We start from the raw sequence: 19,607 nt of genomic DNA, 5'->3' as shown, positions 1-19,607 counted from the left end.
AAAAAAAAAAAAAAATCTTAAATATTGATCTGTTTCTCACCCACACCTATCATATCATATCACGTCTGAACACTTGGATTTAACGACTGGAGTAACATGGATTACTTTTATGATGCCTTTATGTGGATATTGGAACTTAAAAAACTTGGCACCCATTCGGATTCATTGTATGGACCTACAGAGCTGAAATATTCTTCTAAAAATCTTCAATTGAGTTCTGCAGAAGAAAGTCATACACCTCCGGGATGCCAGGAGGGTGAGTAAATCATGAGAAAAATGTGGGTGAACTATCCTATACTACATTGAAGACCTCTGGTTAATGTAACTGATAACTATTGTTTGGGCAGGTATCACCTGTCTGAGAAAGGTGAATGGTTGGTGAAGGAGTTGGATGTGGAGATAAGGACAGCAGCATATCACTGCAGGAGTTATGCAAGATCTTAAACCTGGCAGCTCGAAGGTCAGCTGACTAATTTGAAATACAAACCATTTTATGCGTTTTTTCCTGTAATGAAGATCAGATCTGTTATGTGGCTTTAAATCTTAGATTCTTAGTCAAAGAGTTGCTAGTGGGGCCGTTGCAGATGGTAAATGTTTGGATATGGGGAGGTGGTTAAAATAATTTAAAAAAAAAAAATAAGTTTTTTTTTTGTTGTTAAAATTTAGAAATTTATTATTTACGTTTTTCATGTTTAAATAAATGAATTTGAAATAATATTCACCGACCCTCAGAGGGGGGTTGACGATATAATTGTGTATCACAATATTTATTAAGGCGATTATCAATACAATATTTTTTACATATCCCCAGCACTAGTGAGGTTAAGCATAAACTGAGTGACACAATACTGTAACTGCCAATCTAAGACATTTATGTTTATTAAAATTATATAGCAGCGGTGGTTTGAATATCAAGACTCCTTATTTAGGACTAAAACTATCTTCACAAACTTGTGTAAAATATAAGACACAAAATATTAGTTAAACAAGAAATGGGCATATAATTACGTATGTTTTTCCCAAAACAAATATATTGGACATAAAATCTGTCTTGTTTTTACATCAACAATTGAAGACTTGGATATTTAAGAGATTCTAGAGATCACCAAAGGATCTTTGGCCAAAGTAAAATAATATCTGTGGTATAAAACAAAGGATAACACTCTACCGCCCCTTGTGTGAACTTAGAAAAAGGAAGTGCTCTGCATACAGGTGAAGAACGAACTAGGTGAAAAAGTGCAAAAGAAGGTACAGAAGCTCATTGCTTCCTCCTCCTCTTCTTCTTGGGTGCCTGATTTTCCTCTGAAGGCTGAGAATGTTCAGTCTAAAGTGAGAAAGTACACCATGTTAATGAGGAAAAAAACAAACCAACAGCTGTCTCAAATAATTGACAGTTTAAATGGGCACAAACCTGTTGGCTTTCATCCTGCTGTTGTTCCTGTTCCTGCAGTGCCGCATCCAGAGTGGCAGCATTGATTCTGAAGTCTCTCGAAGTGCTCAGCTTCATATACTGCATCAGATTTACCTGCAGAGGGTGCCGTATGTGTAAATATACTTAAATACGAGTCTTATTTAATCTTTGTGTATAGCAAAGGTTTACCAACTCAAAAAAAATAAAATAAAAAACCTAAACAGACTTTACCTTTGACTTTTTGGAGAGAAGAATGAGAAACTTTTCATACTGTTCAATGTTGAAAATGAGGTTGGGGATGGCTTTAGTCTCCCGAAGAACTTTAGCCTTTGAATATAAAAAGAGAAAAATCAAAGCCGATTCTACTCAGAGCTTTTGAGTAAATTTCACACACTGAGGCCTGAGGAGTTGTAACAAAAATATTTTCAATAAAACATTACTCTTAAAGCTGACAGCATTATATTTAATCTCAAAGCATCATTACTAGTAAAAATGGTTCTTACTGAAGCAGCTGCGACAGCCTCATCATCTTTTTTCTTCTTCTTCGTCTTTTCTGGGCCTCCTGCCATCAGCTCTCCACTCTGAACAAGAGGATCATTTAACAGTGCATTAGGCTCATTGGAAGGTGTTTGAAAATGTCAAACAATGCATACAGACACATACCTGTACATATGTGATGAAACTGTAACACTGAGGAGTCAAGTGAGACCCAGACAGCTTTACCTGGTTAAACACACAAGATGTTTATTAAAGAACAATGGTCACATGAAATATCTCTGAACTTACTATGGTCCCACAGCGTGCAAAAACTAATGTTTAACAGTCAACTTTATACAAATACGATTGGAGTGATTCATTCATATCTGCGGCATAAATAATTTGATTTAGTAAAAAGTGCTCACCAGTTTCTCCAGTCGTGCGGGGAGTTGACCTGGCTGAGTTGCACACAGCTGAATATACTAGGAGAGAAAAAAAAAAAACACGAACTTTGAGGACTCTGATATTATATACAGAGCTTCTTAAGACTACCAGGGGTGTCGCTAGACTTTAGTGACATCCGGGGCTTAGCACACAAGAATCCTTCCTTTCATGACAGGGCCTGAAATTCGGCACGGGATTGCAAAATTCACAATTTGAATCTTTTCTGCAAATTCCACGTTCATAGCACAGGACATTTACACACACTTTATAGTCCTGCTGGGAATTAAACAAATAAATACAGATGAACAAATCAATAATCTTATTTTTGTATCAAACTGTAAGTCCAGCAGTTTATTGTGAGCGCATGCAGCAAGAAATAATTTAAGATGTTATAGATTTAGAAACCTTTCAAAACCAATTTGACATGCAAATGGCCTCTCCGTTAGCGAGCGACACAAATTGCAACCTGCCTTGTTGCTTTTGAACCCTGATGTAATTAACTTTATGCTAATCCTAATTTGTTTGAGACAAAAAAAAAAGAAGATCAATCAACGAGGGTCTAGCTACGCGCCTGAAGACAACCATTCAAAAAGTATTCCGGAAATAATTTAGTAGCAAAGTTTGGGGATAAAACAAAGATCAGATGTTCTAGAAAAAAATTATGTTGAACCTTTGGCAAAGTAGCCAAAGCAATCCTGTTAAATCCTTAACTTGGATGTGATATTCTGTAGGCCTAAAACTGGGCCTACATTACACCGCTGAATCATAGAAATCTGATAGAATAATTTGGGTAATTCTACACGCTTGAAAACATCAGGTCCAGATGCATTTGTGTGTATTCAGGACAGTACTTACATATTTGGTGAGTGTAGTGAGGATGCTGTAGGTTCGACTAAGTTCCCTCATCAGTGTGTCTGAGCAGGGTCCCGGGGGCAGTGCGGTCTGAACCAGTTCATGTAAAGCTGTTAACAACGTCCCCAACTGAATTGTGATGGCCTTCTCAATCAGGTCCTGCTGGCCAAGTGGCTGTTGGGTACTTCCTAATACATGTATACACAGACAAACAAAACTATGAGAACTTCCTAAGACAATAAAGCTTCGCCCACCTCGTTTTGGGGTGTGTACACGTGTGTTACCTGAGGTTGTTCTATCGGAGCTTATCTGTCCTTTCTTTTTGGCAATCAGCCAGTCAACTTCATCCAGCACCTTTCCAACCTGAGACAAGACTAAAATCTGGAAAGGAGTAGAGGCAAACAGCATGCTGTTATAGAGGATTTAAAACTAGTTATTGTGACTTCTCGAGCAAATTGTCTGTATGGTGTGGAGATGACATGTTCTTACAGTAGTGGAAGCAGCTGTCTTCATGCTGACGATAGCAAAGTGAGACTGTTTCTCCACTTCAACATCCTGCTCAGAGACGGACATTGTTCAGATCAAATGTGAAGTCTTAAAGTTACTTATATATAAAAAACCAGCCCCTTTAAAGGAACAGTTAACACAAAAAAATTATCTTATCATTTAGTCACCCTCATGTCATCCCAGATGTTTGACTTTCTTCTACTGAACACAAAGGTTTTTAGAAGAATATCCCAGCTCTGTATGTCAATACAATCGAAGTGAATGGTGACCAAAGCTTTGAAGATCCTAAAAGCATATAAAGGCAGCACAAAATAAACCCATTAGACTCCAGTAGTTTAATCAATGTCTTTAGAAGTAATCCAATTGGTTTTGGGTGAGAACAGTCTAAAATGTAACTCATTTTTCGCTGTACATCTTGCAGTGTACACGCAGTATGTAGGCATGATCATGATTTCAAGCTCGATTACACTTCCTAGTGCTTGATGCATGCGCAAAAGCCTTATAAAAAGGCTTAAAAAGTTAATTTGAATCTGTTTTCACCCAAAATCAATTCCTTCACTTCAAAAGACATGGATTTAGCCATGTCGTATGAATGACTTTTATGCTGCCTTTATATGCTTTTTGGAGCTTCAAAGTTTTAATCACTATTCACTTGGATTGTATCCAAATCTTTGTGTTCTCCAGAAGAAAGTCATACACATCTGAGGTGGAATGAGTTCTCACCGTCATGTTGTCCCTTTAATTGCCACAATACCTGGTCGATATCTCCCAGCTGGCTGTGTATGTCCTGGCACATCTCCCAGAGCAGAGACACTGGACTTTTATAGAGTACATGTAGGCTGAACAGCAAAGACAGTAAGCCCTTACTGAAAGAAATGTCCTCTGAGAGAGAGACAATATATGTGTATCAGACTTGTCAGTAGTCATATGAGAGAATACAGTATACTATAGGTTTCGCTAAATATACATTAACGATTCCATCATGGTTTAAATACATCCCAGCTGCCTGTAATAATAATAATGATAAAAACAAAATCAACTTGGCAATGGTCTCTGCTGATCAAGAATCACTTACCGAAATTTGTTTCTTTACAGATTTTCAAGGTCCAAGTGATCATTTGCACAAACTGCGTGCAAGAACAGAGGTATATTGAGATACATGGCAGCCACGAATACAAATATACTGCTTTATCTTTAGTGTTTAAAAGAGCTACCTGCGTGGAGGAAGAGTTGAGCTGCCTTGAGAGCACACTGAGAATGCTGACCAATAATTGAGCTTCTTTACTGTTGAACTCCTCCTCTCCACCACTGAGCTGGGTCATTAGTGCTCGCTGTACAAACCAAAAGACCAAATGCACAGATGTTTTCTGTCTAATTTTAACATAATATCAAGAGTGACAAGTTATGTTGGAATCAATAAAAACAAAGCTGGCACCTGAAACTGGCGGATGTAGAAAGCGCTCTGCTCCGTAGTATCAGACCTATCGCCCTCTCCTTCTCCTGAAAAGTCAAGACAACACAAATGATTCACTAAAACACCATAAGCATATTAATGTATTATTTTATTATCTAGAAGTCGTAGAGACATTTCAAGCAGAGTGAAGCCACTCACCTAGACAGGACAGGAAGTTGTCCATGCGTGTTGGGTATCGCTGCACAATGAGGGTGAAAACCCTCAGTAGACCCTCTAGACACAGCAGAGACACACTCTGGCCCTTCTCCTTTTTCCCAGCATCCTCAACAGTCGACGGCACATTTGTGTAGCGCCACATGAGCACACTATACACATAAGGAAACTGGAAGTTAAGAATCCCAGCCTTTCTTCAGGAACTGTACCTCTTAAAATAAGACCTGCCATGCTCAGTCTGTACCGTTTTCTGCTAAGAAAAGTGTGTTTTAAGGCACTTAGAAGCATGTCATCGATCCAAAAACCACATTTTTATTAAACAATTGGGTTAAGTACAAACTGAATAACACAATGAAGGCATGACCTGGTGATGTCACAGATGTGGCTGAAGGTTTTGTCAGGGCTTTGTCCCTCTGGCCCATCTGTGTTTCCGGTCTCCTCAAGCTGCTGAATCTTCTGCAGGGCCACACTCACACAGTATCGCAAGAACTCTCCACTTGAACGCAACACTGACAGGCTCTCCTCACGACTCTGAGTGCTGTCTCTGAAGACAATGTAAAAATATTCCGGTTTAATACATTTAAGCTCAATCGACAGCATTTTCTGCATAATGTTGATTACCACAAAAATTTATTTAGACATCGTCCCACGTTTTCTTATGAAAAAACCCCTCTAAAATCGGAGTCCCAGTGAGGCCCTTACAGTGGAAGCGAATGGGGGCCAATCTCTAAACATTAAAATATCCAAAAGTATAGCCACAAAATGTAAACAGTATTCGAGTTTTCCTTAACTCGAGTATTCGTTAACATGCTTTTAGTGATAAAATCACTCACTAATCTTTACAGCGTAGTTATATCCAAATTAGAAATTCATTGCCATGACGATGTAGTGCCGTAAACCATAAAAAAAACGTCAAAATGACTATTTACTAAATTTTGAAGCTCAAATAATGCACAAGTTTTAACAGCAGAATTAATATAAGTACTTTTATAAAATAATAAGCTTCACATTTCTGCCTTAAATTGGCAGAATTAAGTGCCTCACTGTAACCTCAAAATCATTTTTGTGGTAATAAACAATGCCACAAATGCTGTCGATTGAGCTTCGTGACATTTGGTTTGAGATTTTTAATTTAAATGCTTATATTACAAATGTAAGAATATAAAAGGTGTTTCAAGCTACTCTGACCATCAGTCATTTTGCTTTTGGGTTTGCTGACATGTCTTGGAAGGTAGGAAGGTAATTCAGTGGCTATGTCTGGTGGAAGTTAGGGTTAGAAATCGCTTACAGCATCTTTAAAGGGATAGTTCACACAAAAATGAAAATTCTCTCATTATTTACTCATCCTTTTGATATCCCAGGTGTGTATGATTTTTTCCTTCACCAGAACACATCTGAAGAAAATTAAAAACATATCTTAGCTCAGTATGTCCTTAAAATGCAAGTGAATGGAGGTTTCTATTTTGAAGCTCCGAAAATCACAGACAGTCAGCATAAACGTCATCCAAACAACACCAAATATTAAATGAATGTCTTCTAAAGTGATAAAATCACTTTTGGTGCAAAAAAATATACATTTTTAAGTACTTTTGAACTATAATCCAAAACTTCACGAGAGGGTGAGTCAAAGCGATCTCTTGGGTGACGTATTCATGTTGGCATGATACAAACGTAATATCATGTTTTCCACTCAGTTGAGACATCCAGGATGTGCACACACATGCATCATTGTGAGTAAAGAAACCGATACATACAGATCTAAACCAAAACCAACAAAGATTCTCTACAGTGTTCCCCCACTCACTTGTAAACAGCGCTGCTCTTCTGACTGAAATGCACGTGCCTCAGTTTTCACATGTCTCAAGTGCCAATGCGATTATGTCACGTGCATACCGCTGCTGACCGGAAGCATGATTTAGAGTTAAAAAGAGTACTTAAACATTTATCTTTTTCACACCAAAAGAGATCGTATCGCATTAGAAGACATTTACTTAACAGCTGGTGTCATTTGGATGATGTTTATGCTGACTGTCTGTGATTTTTGGAGCTTCAAAAGAGAAATCTCCATCACTTGCATTTTAAGGACCAACTGAGCGGAGATATGTTCTGGTGAAGAAAGAAAGTCATATACACCTGGGATATCATGAGGGTGAGTAAATCATGAGAGAATTTTCATTTTTTCATAAACTCTCCCTTTAACATAATTTTAAGATTTTTTTTTATTAGTTCTCTGCGGTTAAAATGCTTTGGCCTGAATAGTTTTGAATTGGGTGTGTTTTAGTCAAACAATAAATTCCAAGTCAGGTGCATGCATCACAGTATGTAAATGTATATTCAAACTGTACCTGAAGAGAGCAGTGAGTAGAGTGGAGACAAAGCCTAGAGACAGCAGACTGCGAGGGGTTTTGCCTGATGGGGTGCGGCCCTTCCCTGCCCGTTCCCTCAGGATCTCAGACACTTTATGATAACGCTTGAACAGCTCCAGGACTTCCTCAAAACGGTTCTTACTGCACAGCACATGAAACAAACAGAATAACATGTTAAACACAATCTAGAATGTCATGCCTGTTTTAGAAGGTTTTTGAAATGCTGTTTACACAAACACACAGGTATGCACGGGCATACAAGTATATAGCATCAATATACAAACACCTGTAATTGGCAGTGATGAAGTTGTACTCCATCAGAACCTCATTCACGCCCAACACCAACACAGCATAGATGCTGTTCTTCACACCAACGCTGGAACTTGTGGAGAATTCTGCACACTTATCCTGAGACAAACACATATACACAATACAGTTACATCTCCTTGTCCTGAGATAAACAAAGCAGCTGTTTTTGCACAGTAGTACTGTACTGCAATGCAAATCTACCACACCTCAGCACACCAACACCTTGGCAACACGCTCACATTTGTGTATCACATTTAGTTCAGAAACTAATAAATAATCCTTCCAATCTAACCAAAGGGATATTATCTGATCTAAGAAAACAACAAACAGTCAGATTTGCTAACTAACTAAAGATTTTCTCTAAATTTGTAAATCTTCTGATCAGTTGCAAAAGTAGGATTTACAACATACCAATTCAAAATCCTCCAGTTCACTTTTAATCATTCGTTTTGTTATGCTCTCCATTATCACATGCAGTTCGCTCTGGATTCCACCCTCTTCGTCTTCATCATCCTCATCATCGCTCACACTCCCTCCTGACCGTATGTTTTGGTACCACAGCAGACAGTGAACTGTGCAGCACAACAGGTGAGCCTATGTGATAAATACACAATTGTAATCCCTCACTGGCAGGTACAAAAGCAGAACGTCAATTCTGATTACGAGACATTGCATCATTAAGTACCAGAGGCTCCTGGAGGAAGACCTGATCTCCATGTGCACTGATGCAGGACTCCAGCTTCAGTGGAGGAAGCAGATCCTGCTCGGGTTCAAAGTACCGTTTCAGCTGGCAAATACAAATAGTAATAGGGTCAGTACCAACAGACTGGCAAAACAGCAGGTTTCCAACTCTTTTTGAGCAATGAATTTCTGTGAACTTTTCATTCGTACATGTATGCGATTATTGGATCACAGGATTTTTAAAAATTCTAATTCAGACATATTCACTAATGAATTATTCAAACTGATTCATGAACTGGTTCAAAAGAACAATGTCCAAAAATCAATGGCTTGTTTTTAACGGCATTACCAAGTTTTACTCTACACAAGAGCAATATTTAGACAATTAAATTTTGTAGGGTTATTCCATGTAAAATTAACAAAAGATCCAATACGTTCCCAGTTTAATTTTTTTATTTTGTTTATAATAGACAGCCTCGATAATAGGTGTCGCTGCAGTAGCCTGGAGTGAAAAGACAATGTAAATGTGTAGTGTTGTAATAGTGACCCCGATTCAAATCTGCCTTTATCCCACTCTTTTCCCACACAATTTCCTGCTTCCACTCTAATTATTTCCTATACTACTTAAAATAATATAAAAAAGAATATAAATGTTGATTTCATTGCAGTGATTTGGTCAAGGTGAATGTCGGAGTGCAGAGAAGGGTTTGATCTGGAGGGGGGTCTGTCGATCACACTCGTTCCCGCAGCTCGGCATCGCTTTTGTGTACAATTCATCACTGTAGTACCATAGTAATATCATACTAACCATGTTTTTTTTTTGGCAGAAACCATAGCTTAAATGCAATTAACCCTGGTTTTACTACCGTAATATGGTAATATAGTAGTCATGGTTAATTTTGTGATTACTGTAAATTTACAACAAATTACCATGATGAAATCATGGTTACTGTAGTAAAACCAAGGTCATTTTTTTCTAAGGTAAGTTTAAGGTTAGGTTTAGGGGTTAATGTAGTGTGTCTGTGGGACTCTAAATAAACAAACACACTGCAGTGATACCCATACTATATGTTAGTATTTAAATATGAGTGCAAATAGTATTTGACACTGTTTGCACCAGGGATGTGGTGCAAATATTATCTGACGCTATTTGCGCTGGTGTGTAAATAGCATATACCATTATTTGCACCAGGGTGCAAATAGCATCTGCCAAAATAATTTGACTTCAGCACCACTTGTTGCATTATATACCAACAGTGCAAGTCAAAAAATGACTTTGTCTTGTTCTTCCAAAGTTGGAGGGCCTATTACTTCAAAAGTATTAAAGACATTTTAATATCCTTTAAGATTCTGGTCCAGATTTTTACTTTGTATCTTCATTTTCAAAGCCCTATATGGTTAAATCCCAGAGAAATGGGGTTCTCAATGTGGCTCCACTCATAATTGGTTACATTTTACCCATTTTAAGTGGTTGAAAACCAAATGTGGATCACATGGTAAGAAGCTAGTATTTCTTGTCCAATACAACAAAGATCTGAAGTACAAATAATGTTGAAACTAGAAATTTAGCTTTAATTATTCAAATATAAACAACGTAAAAAAATCTCCATTCTAAGAGTCTAAAATTACACTATTATTAAGAATATGTGACACAAAGGGGCCTGGGTAGCTCAGCAAGTATTGACACGGACTACCACCCCTGGAGTTGAAAATTTGAATCCAGGGTGTGCTGAGTGACTCCAGCCAGGTCTCCTAAGTAACCAAATTGGCCCAGTTGCTATGGAGGTTAGAGTCACATGGGTATCCTCCACGTGGTCGTGATTAGTTGTTCTCGCTCTCAATGGGGTGTGTGGTAAGTTGTGTGTGGATTGCTGAGGGTAGCATGAGCCTCCACATGCTGCGAGTCTCCACGGTGTCATGTACAATGAGCCACGTGATAAGATGCGCGGACTGACAGTTTCAGAAGCAGAGGCAACTGAGACTTGTCCTCCGCCACCCAGATTGAGGAGAGTAACCACGCCACCACGAGGACCTACTATGTAGTGGGAATTGGGCATTCCAAAATGGGGAGAAAAGGGGATAACATTTAAAAAAAAAGAATAAGTGACACATCGGTCATACCTGTGACAGAAGAGTCTGCATGATTGAACTCGCCAGCTGAGAGTTACGTCGAAGGACTTCATGGAAACCCTTTGAAAACACAATAAAATCACATTTTCAGTACAATACAGTTAGCTGGTATAGTGATATAGGGCTGTAATCTTTCTACAAGGGGCAATAAGAGGGTCAGACCTCATAGAGCATGAGCCGCACGTCAGCCTGTTGGTTAAGGCAGCGCCGTAGACTGCTCAGGATCTCCAGACAGAAGGCTTCATTAGCTGCGGCATTATAGCGTGAGTGGATGTCTGCTTGGACCTGGAAAAAGATACAGTTATGTTCACTAACGCACAAATAAAGGATCTAACTGGCTAGAAGCATCTGATGTAGAAGCTTTACTTTGATTGATAGTCAGTAACTGATCTTAGTATCAGCAAGATCTCATTTGTCCAAAATCCCACTCTATATTAAACATCAAATAGGTTCTGATTGGCTGTAATTTTGTCTCTTCGACACAGCATTTCACATTTAGTGAGGACAGATTAACTGAAACTTGTTGCACCATGCATGGCTAGGAAACTGTGTAATACTACAAGCAGCAATTTACCTGGCTGGATGTAATGGCCTGACTGGCCTGGCTGGAAGCTAAGCTCCCCAAAACTCGAAAGTTCTTGAGTAGCAAGAGGAAGCCCGCCACTGCTGCCTTCCGTCCATCTAAATGACTACAGAGAGGAGAAAGCTCATTGGGACACAATATATTTAAATATATGCATATGGCATTTCACCAAACCCTTCCTCACTCTACCTGGAGAACATGGCTTTCCGGAGAACCAGGATGAGGGCATCTTTCATGGACATGCTGACTTTGAGCAGTGGCTGAGCAGAGAGAAACATTTCACGTGTCATATACAAGTTAATATGGTGTGTGTACACTTAAAGAGACACTCAACACTCAAGTGTATAGAATTATTTTACCTGCACAGCCTTGAGAAGCCCCTGTACAGTGCTGAGAGGCAAGTACGAGAGCTGGTCAAATGTTTCTGTCACCTTGGAAGAAGACTCCAACAGGATCATTGGAGTAGACATCACAATGCTGGAGAGAAGGTCTGTAGCAGCACAGTGGAAATTCAGGAGGAAAAATAAAAAGGTAAAACTATCAACAATCAGAAGTGAAAAGCATTCAAGAGAATACAAATCTGACAAAAATTGTTCTCATCCTAACCAATGAAATGGGTGACTGGTGAGGCAGTTTTAGTCACCAATCGGTTTAAGACTTGTTCTAGGATCTCCCCTCTGATTGGCTCATGCATCTGTACAAAATAAATAAAACACAAAAGATCTGTATGCTTGAAGCCATATTTGTAGCACAAATTGTGTATTACAAGAGTAAGAACTTCAGCTGAGCACTAGACTGTACCTTGAAGCTCTCTAGCAGAACTTGTCCACCAAGTCGACATGCCTGTTGGTTTGGCGTTTTAGCAGTGCTGGATGTTCCCTCAGGCTTTCCAAATGGTCCAGCTTTAGGCCCAAAGGAGTCCATAAGCATAAAGCCCAGTTGGACCAGCCCCTGAGTGATGTGGTCCCAGCCAAACACACTACAAATAAAGATGCACAAAAAAATGACATAACAGATAAAGAAGAAATAAAACCTGTAAACACACAATACCATAAGTGCAAATTAGAGCAAAGCCTTGCGGTTTCACCTGTTTTTAACAGTGTCTAGAATCATGTCAGAGATGCTGTTGCACTGAGGCAGCAGTTCCTGCAAAAACTTGGAGCCTTGTTGGATCTGATCGTCCTTGAAATTCTTGGTGATTGCACCCTTCAAGAACTCAAATACCTAAGAATTATGACAAATAATAAGAGGAGAAACAAATTGAACATGTTTGAGCCAGTGGCTTTGTCTCACAACCAACAGCAGAATTACCACACCTTTGACCAATGATTTTCCATGACCTGTTCACAAGATTGCTTGTGATTATTACTGCTTTATGATTTTTTAAATAATTTACAATATGATTCACAAAAATGTATTTCGAATTAGCCCACCTTCTCTTAAAAAAAAAAAAAAAAGAAGCGATAAATGATTTTACAGTGAGGAAGTGAATGGGAACAATTTTTGAAATTAGAAAATGTATATAAATGTCCAATTTCCATTTATTAATTTCACAATTTTAAATTCCCTGATATTTCCAAGATTTTTATGACCGTGGGAACCCTAGACAGTATTTTGGGGTCATTAAATGTTCAAACATGATTATGATGACATAAATGTTATCTAGGTAGACAGTTCAGAGAAAAATATAAACTGAGATAACATACTTGCTCTTCGTATCGTTGAATGCGAGCCACAGAGAGCAATAGGGCAATACTGAAGGGACACAAGGGCTGCCCCTGAGATGCCTACAGAGAAACACAATCATCAGACTTGCAACCACTTAAAAAGAAAGTCAGAAGTGACATCAGTGAGGTAAACAAGCAGACATTCACCTTGAGGCTTTTAAAACACTCTCTGCCAAGCTCATGGTCGAGACGAATGGCAAAGACGATGTGGAGGATGACGGTTCCCTCTACATGCCGCAGCTGATCCTGTGGAATGGTCTGTATCTCCACATCCTCACTCCTAACAACAATTAGAGAAAGTTACCCACACTCTATATGAATTTAAGGAGTATGTTGGTTTTTCTGATTAATCAGTGCTGATAGATAACTTTCTGTAACAATCAGTTATATGCAAAAGCTATGCCAATATTTGCATTTCTATTATTATTATTCCTTCATGTTCCACTGTGGCAGGTGCATCAGCTGGAACGCATTGCTTCTACAGTAAAACAGTGGCCTCTAGAGGTGAAATAAAAACAATCACAAGGGGATTTGCTGTATCCAAGTCTTTTATCATTGACAAAATTCATTCATATATTTATCTTCAATTATTTATTATTTTTACATTTTGCTTAGACACCAAATGTTCTAAATTGAAGCGAGGGCATGCAAAGAAAAACGTGGCTGTACAGCAACATGCCCTGTCATGACATACATTGTAACTTCCAACTTCATATCTTGTGAACATTAATAAATCATTTTCCTCATTAAACCTCATCTGATGAAATATAAATATATATTGTAATTTCAAAATAAGAATCCCAGTGTATTTCGGGCTTGTTTATGTTTAAAAGTTCCGTGTTATGCACCAAATCTTTATTCCTGGTTATTATTGGGATTTTGATTTAACCATCATACTAAGGATTTTTTTTTTTTCAAGTAAGCTATAGTATATGACAAGAAATTCTCCTTATACAAAGTAAAATTCAAAATTCACTTGAACAACTAAGAAACTCACTCTCCGTTTCTCTGCTCCTCTTTCTGAAGCTGATCCTGCTTTTGGAAGTAACTGGTAATTCCTTCTAGAACCAGATTCTTACAGCCCTATTTAAGAAAACAGTTGTAAAATGTAAGAATCTCACCACACCCACAAAATGTACAATTAGTGTACTCTTTTCAGAAAAATATAAATTTTACAATTGGTGCTGTAAGCTATTGTTCAGTAAACTATGGCCTGCTGGCAGACCTTTGCAGAGAGCAGCAGAAGCTGATAGACCAGAGGTGGAATCTCCTGTAGATCCAACTTCAGGAACATTCGCAGAACCTTCTCAATCAAAAACTGAAGCTCCTCGGCAGATAACGGAACATCCCTGAGAGAAAAGGACATGGTGTTTTATTTCTTGATTAAAAACTGAGTTACATTGTTGAAGCCAGTAAACAGGTTTTAACATACCTGAACATGGTGGTGAGGTGGATTACACACTGAGGATCCCATCTGTAGGCATTAGAGATATCGGTTACAAAAACAACACCTATACTACATCAAAGCAGTCTCTACTTAACACAAATCCCTCCATTTTTGTGCTATGAACTGCTAGAACTACAGCAACATTACTGATATTTTTCAAATAATAAAGGCCATCAGTGTACAGTAAATATGCAATGTCACGCTCTTTTTTTGAAAAGTTAGATTATTATATCTTTTTTTTTTAATTACTGAACACCAGTATTAAAGCCCTTTAAATGAGATCTCACCTGCTGGAGCAAAGACTATTGATCAGCTGTTTCTTGTACTCATCTCCACTCAGCTCACCTTAAAAAACAATTCAAATGCAATTTTATTATTTCATACACTGAATATTCAGTGCAATCATATATTTGCTATTCTAAGCATTTGTAGTTGACTGTAAACACAAAAAGCACAACCCTAAGTTTTAATTTTAAGCATGCATGCATATTTGTGGTGTTTCTTTGTTTTTTGTGAAAAGTCAAAAATGTAAAGCAAAACAATTATATTCACTGAAAACAATGCCTGACCACCTTACATTTATCATCTATAATCAGTAAAACCAGGAGAATTTTACAACCCCAAAATCACTTAACATTTATGAACAGATATAATTTGTTGTTCATATTAGAATGTAAATGTAGTAATCTACAGTGCTATGTTGCTTTAACAGAAAAGCTGTGATTTATTGAACATCATCTTACCTTTGCCATAAGCCAAAGCTTCAGTAGCAGCGAGAGCTGTTAGGATTGTGGGGAAGAGTTCCAGTGATCTGCCACTGTTCATCTCACCAACCTTAATGGCCTCCACATATAGAGACGCTAATGTGGCCAATGCAGCACCAGGCAGACTGTGCGTCTGTGCAACAAGCACGGCAAGTGTAACATTGATACAAAGCACAAATCAGGTGTTTTATCATCAATAACAGATTATCATTTCAAAATGAAAGAGTGTTTGTGGCCTATTAATATGCATACATTTAGTAGATGCTTTAGTAGATGCTTATTACAGGTTCAGTCCCTCTAGTGTAACCTGGGATTAGGCGGATCACACTTTGTGGGGTTTGAACCTCCAACCTACCAGTTACTAGTCAAGATCTTGTCCTTTGTGCAGATCAATGTGAGATAACTCACCTCCAACATCAGAAGTCCAATGATATCTGATGCCACTTCAGTCTGCAAATCCCCAGATTCACAGAGTGGAATACAGTGCTTGTAAACAAGCAGCCTGCGGTTTGCGCCATTCGAGACACTCACCGGTGACCCTAACATCACAAACACACTTTGATAATCTGCTCTACTCGGACGAGTTAAAATGCTTGTCATTAACAAACATCGAATTCACATAGTCATTACCTTTAAATATGGATTTGATCAGGGCACCTGTATCCTTTCCTTTCAGTGCACTATTAGTAATCATTGTTGTGAGCTGGAGAGGGACAGAAGTAAAACAAAAACATACTTTTAAAAGTTATCTGCACATCATTTATGGGAGCTGCCCTCTTCACAACATGGTTTGACAGCATATGCATCATCAATACACTCACGAAACACAAACCTGATCATCGGACAGCAAGGTGAGATGCTTTTGAAGCTCATCTATTCCATCTCCTTCGGATAACGATAGTATCTTTTCGACCGTAACCTTCATCTTAGACATTTATGCACATAGACCTGCGCACACGCACGCACGCACGCACACACACACACACACACATATATATATATATAAGAAAAACAAAGAAAACAGTGTCTAAATGGGTGAATCTGACCCTTCATTGAATGCTAACCTAGAAAAATATGTTAGTGTCTTAACTGTTCTCTGCTTACTAAGGCTCCATGACAGCTCAGGGATGTGAGTTAAATGTTGACGTGATAAAATATACCAATAAATAACCAAATGGAATGTGTTAAGATCAAATATACAACCAAATGACTCCAAAAACCGGATCATAAATGAAGAAGCACATGCATTTTGCATGAATAAAAATGTATTATTTACATAATAAATATGAATACTGAAAAAGAATAATGAATATAATATTATAATGATTAATAAGAAATAATAAGTAACAATTAATTCTGATACAAGCGATATTTGGGGACCCCTAATAAGAAAATGAGTAAGTAAACAGACTTTTAAACAAACAAAACAGAACAGAACGGGAGCTCTCAGATTTTGACACATTTCCATATAAAAAGAGACTTGCAGAAATGTGTAGTATTTCATCTTGTGAAATGTGGCATATCATGACTTTGCAGAGTCAAATAATTGTTTAGAGATGCCCCTTTTCACAAGAACTGTTCTCTTACTTAGCTTACCTCAAGCTCTCTGCTAACCCGTTACGATGTTTCATAACAAATGAAAACTCCCGCCAGAGCGTCGACCAGACACTTCCTATAACGTCATCGCACTTCTGTACATTTGATTGGTCCGTGTTTTTAGCACAGAAGTCAATGGGAAGAATGGCGGCAACTAGAATTTAAATATAGAGAAATCTCAGTCTCTGTCTCTGGCGGGACTCAGCAGTCCGTACGTTGTCAGGTATGATAGGTCTTCAGTATAATTTTTTTATTTTAACGCTTCACTGTGTATTTTTAATAGCACTTTACGTGCTATTAAAATTCTTCAGTTTCGTAATTCAGGATATATAAAATGTTTAAATACTATTAGATATTATAGTTAGTTAATGTGGTCATGTGGTATCTGTGTAACAGATTACTGTACCAATTACTCTGTCTAAAATTAATTGTATTAATTCTATAATACAAGTCCACTAATGCCATAATAATTCTCCAGCATATTCAAGAGAATGTCATGATCTAACATGTAGAAGACAGCACTGAGATCTAAAAGCACTTGAAGAGAAGTGCAGCCATGATCAGATGATAAGAGCAAGTCATTTGTAATTGATAAGTGCAGTCTATGTACTGTGATGGGGCCTAAATCCTAACTGAAATTGTTCTTACCATTTCTCTGTAGAAATTAATATAGTTGGGTGGACTCTACCTTTTCTAGTATTATCGACATAAATGAAAGATTTGAAATCGATCTGTAAGTAGCCAATTCTCCAGGATCAAGCTGTGGCTTCTTTTTTTTTGTTATTAAATTTTTTTATTTGAACACAGAAAAGAAAAACATAAATACACAAAATCAACATTTCACTCCCACTACCACCCCTCCCAATCCCCAACCCCAGATGCTTGGACTCTGCCATGCAATGCAAGATCATTGTTTAGGGCATTTAGCAGCATAAGCTGCCATGGCAGTACAGAATCTCTCACGGTCACCCCCCTGTGTCACATGCACAGGTATCCCTTACACAGGCATCGTAATATGGGATAGGGTCCATCTACGGACAGGAAAATCAGACAAGTAGTTCTTTCATAATAATTTTCAAGATAAAAAGCTAGAACACTCAACTGTGAGTTGAGATGTAATGGCAGAATAAAAACAGAAGCATACACTACTCTAAAGTATTTAGATTTTTACATACATGTGGATAGAATTTAGAAAGAAATCGCCTGTGATGATGCCGCATTGTTTGATACCCCAGGAACTCCTATGTGGATTTCCTTCACAAGGGTTCATCAAACTTTCCACTTCTGGACAGCTGGGATTCACCTTCCAGCTACTCCCAAATACATAGGCATCCGTCACCTCTTATACATCATACTTTATACTTTAAGTAATTATTTGCATTACCTTCAAAGTTCCCACACAGTTCGCAAACCTTGCCCTGAAATAGAGATCCTGTGGATGGTGAGTGTATGAACAAAGGATAAAGGGTGTTTGTTAGTGTTTGTTTATGTATGGATAATAGAAACCCGTAACTGGAATGGAGTTGGAGCATGAGACTTGTTTTATTGCCCCAGATTAAGTTTAAAAGTTGCCTGACTGCTATGAGTATGTAGATCCCCACATTATGGATTTGATATTGTAATCAGTGCCATTGCTTTCAACAACTTTGACCCCATCGTCCTCTGATAAAATCACCTTGTATCTCTTCAGGAATTGAATAGTTAAGTACCATACATTTACCCATAATCAACATATGTAAATGGACATATCTTTTCCCTGATAATATAGCCAATTAAATGGCATCATTAGTTAAATTGCATATTTTGAATTTTTGCAATAGGAAATTCAAGCTGACTTTGAACTGTAAAACTACCTCACCCCCAAAGAAGAGATTGATGGACTTGGAGCAAATTGAGTTTGTGGTGCCACAGGGGATGTTCTCTGTAACAAGGTGGAAAGAATATGAACTCTGATCCATATTTCAGTAATCCTAAAGTGGATGCAAAGATAGATTATGTGTCTGGTCACATGTTTTTAAATGTAATTTTGCCTAGAAAAATGAGTCCAAAATAAATTGATGACACGTGTACATGCGCCAATATGTGTTCATAATCGCCATGGAATAAATATGTTTTGCTATCAAAAGTCTTGAAATGCCCTTCACCATAGTTGGTACAGGTGCCATAATACTCCTTATCTGTACAAGTCCACATCCCATTTATGCATGTGCTGAAATACTGATAACATTTGACAGATAAATAGTGAACATTATGTGACATGAAAGCATGTCAAATCTGACATCAAATTTAGTTGGATATGTGTCATGTTTACAATACAGTATGTATCATTATATTCTTTGGATTAATTCTCACCAGTTGTTGCAATACTCTTAAACTTGGTCCTCAGGTGTATAGGTTAATCCATTGTGGACACAGGGACAGTTTTCCTTTTGCACACAACCACTTGTACCATTGGCCAGAAGGTCATCTGGGCACATAAACGCTGATACACAGCCTGTGCTCACCCATAGCCAAAACAAACCAAGAATGGACAACGTTAGTAAACCTTTTTTCCCATCAACGCTCTTGAGAAGATATGCTTTCTTTTTCCCATTCATCCATTCATCAGGCCACCTTTTCATCCATCCATCCATCCATCCATCCATCCATCCATCCATCCATCCACCATGCCACCTTATTATCCATC

At 38.0% G+C, this 19,607-nt stretch overlaps 1 protein-coding gene across 1 annotated transcript; it reads right to left on the bottom strand.

Annotated features, from left to right (window-relative positions):
* Positions 1–731: 731 nt before the first annotated feature.
* On the bottom strand, positions 732–16,946 carry fanci (FA complementation group I). The gene is made up of 38 exons (XM_052123090.1): positions 16,922–16,946; positions 16,158–16,273; positions 15,956–16,028; positions 15,734–15,864; positions 15,305–15,458; positions 14,849–14,906; positions 14,547–14,588; positions 14,340–14,463; positions 14,112–14,197; positions 13,262–13,394; positions 13,094–13,174; positions 12,475–12,611; positions 12,189–12,366; positions 11,994–12,081; positions 11,747–11,877; positions 11,577–11,647; positions 11,379–11,493; positions 10,967–11,089; positions 10,796–10,864; positions 8,679–8,780; positions 8,405–8,587; positions 7,971–8,092; positions 7,664–7,825; positions 5,683–5,862; positions 5,304–5,470; positions 5,127–5,191; positions 4,906–5,022; positions 4,767–4,818; positions 4,446–4,573; positions 3,674–3,739; positions 3,469–3,565; positions 3,188–3,372; positions 2,314–2,370; positions 2,075–2,134; positions 1,915–1,992; positions 1,643–1,738; positions 1,412–1,525; positions 732–1,324 (listed from the first exon to the last, which is right to left on the bottom strand). The coding sequence occupies exons 2-38, from the start codon at positions 16,257–16,259 to the stop codon at positions 1,259–1,261; spliced, it is 3,993 nt and encodes a 1,330-aa protein (XP_051979050.1). The 5' UTR covers positions 16,260–16,273; positions 16,922–16,946; the 3' UTR covers positions 732–1,258.
* Positions 16,947–19,607: the final 2,661 nt, after the last annotated feature.

Source organism: Xyrauchen texanus, chromosome 49, assembly GCF_025860055.1.
Source record: "Xyrauchen texanus isolate HMW12.3.18 chromosome 49, RBS_HiC_50CHRs, whole genome shotgun sequence".
NCBI classification, from domain to species: Eukaryota; Metazoa; Chordata; class Actinopteri; order Cypriniformes; family Catostomidae; genus Xyrauchen; species Xyrauchen texanus.
Note: the sequence above shows the minus strand (reverse complement) of the source record. Positions and strands in the feature narration are given on the sequence as shown.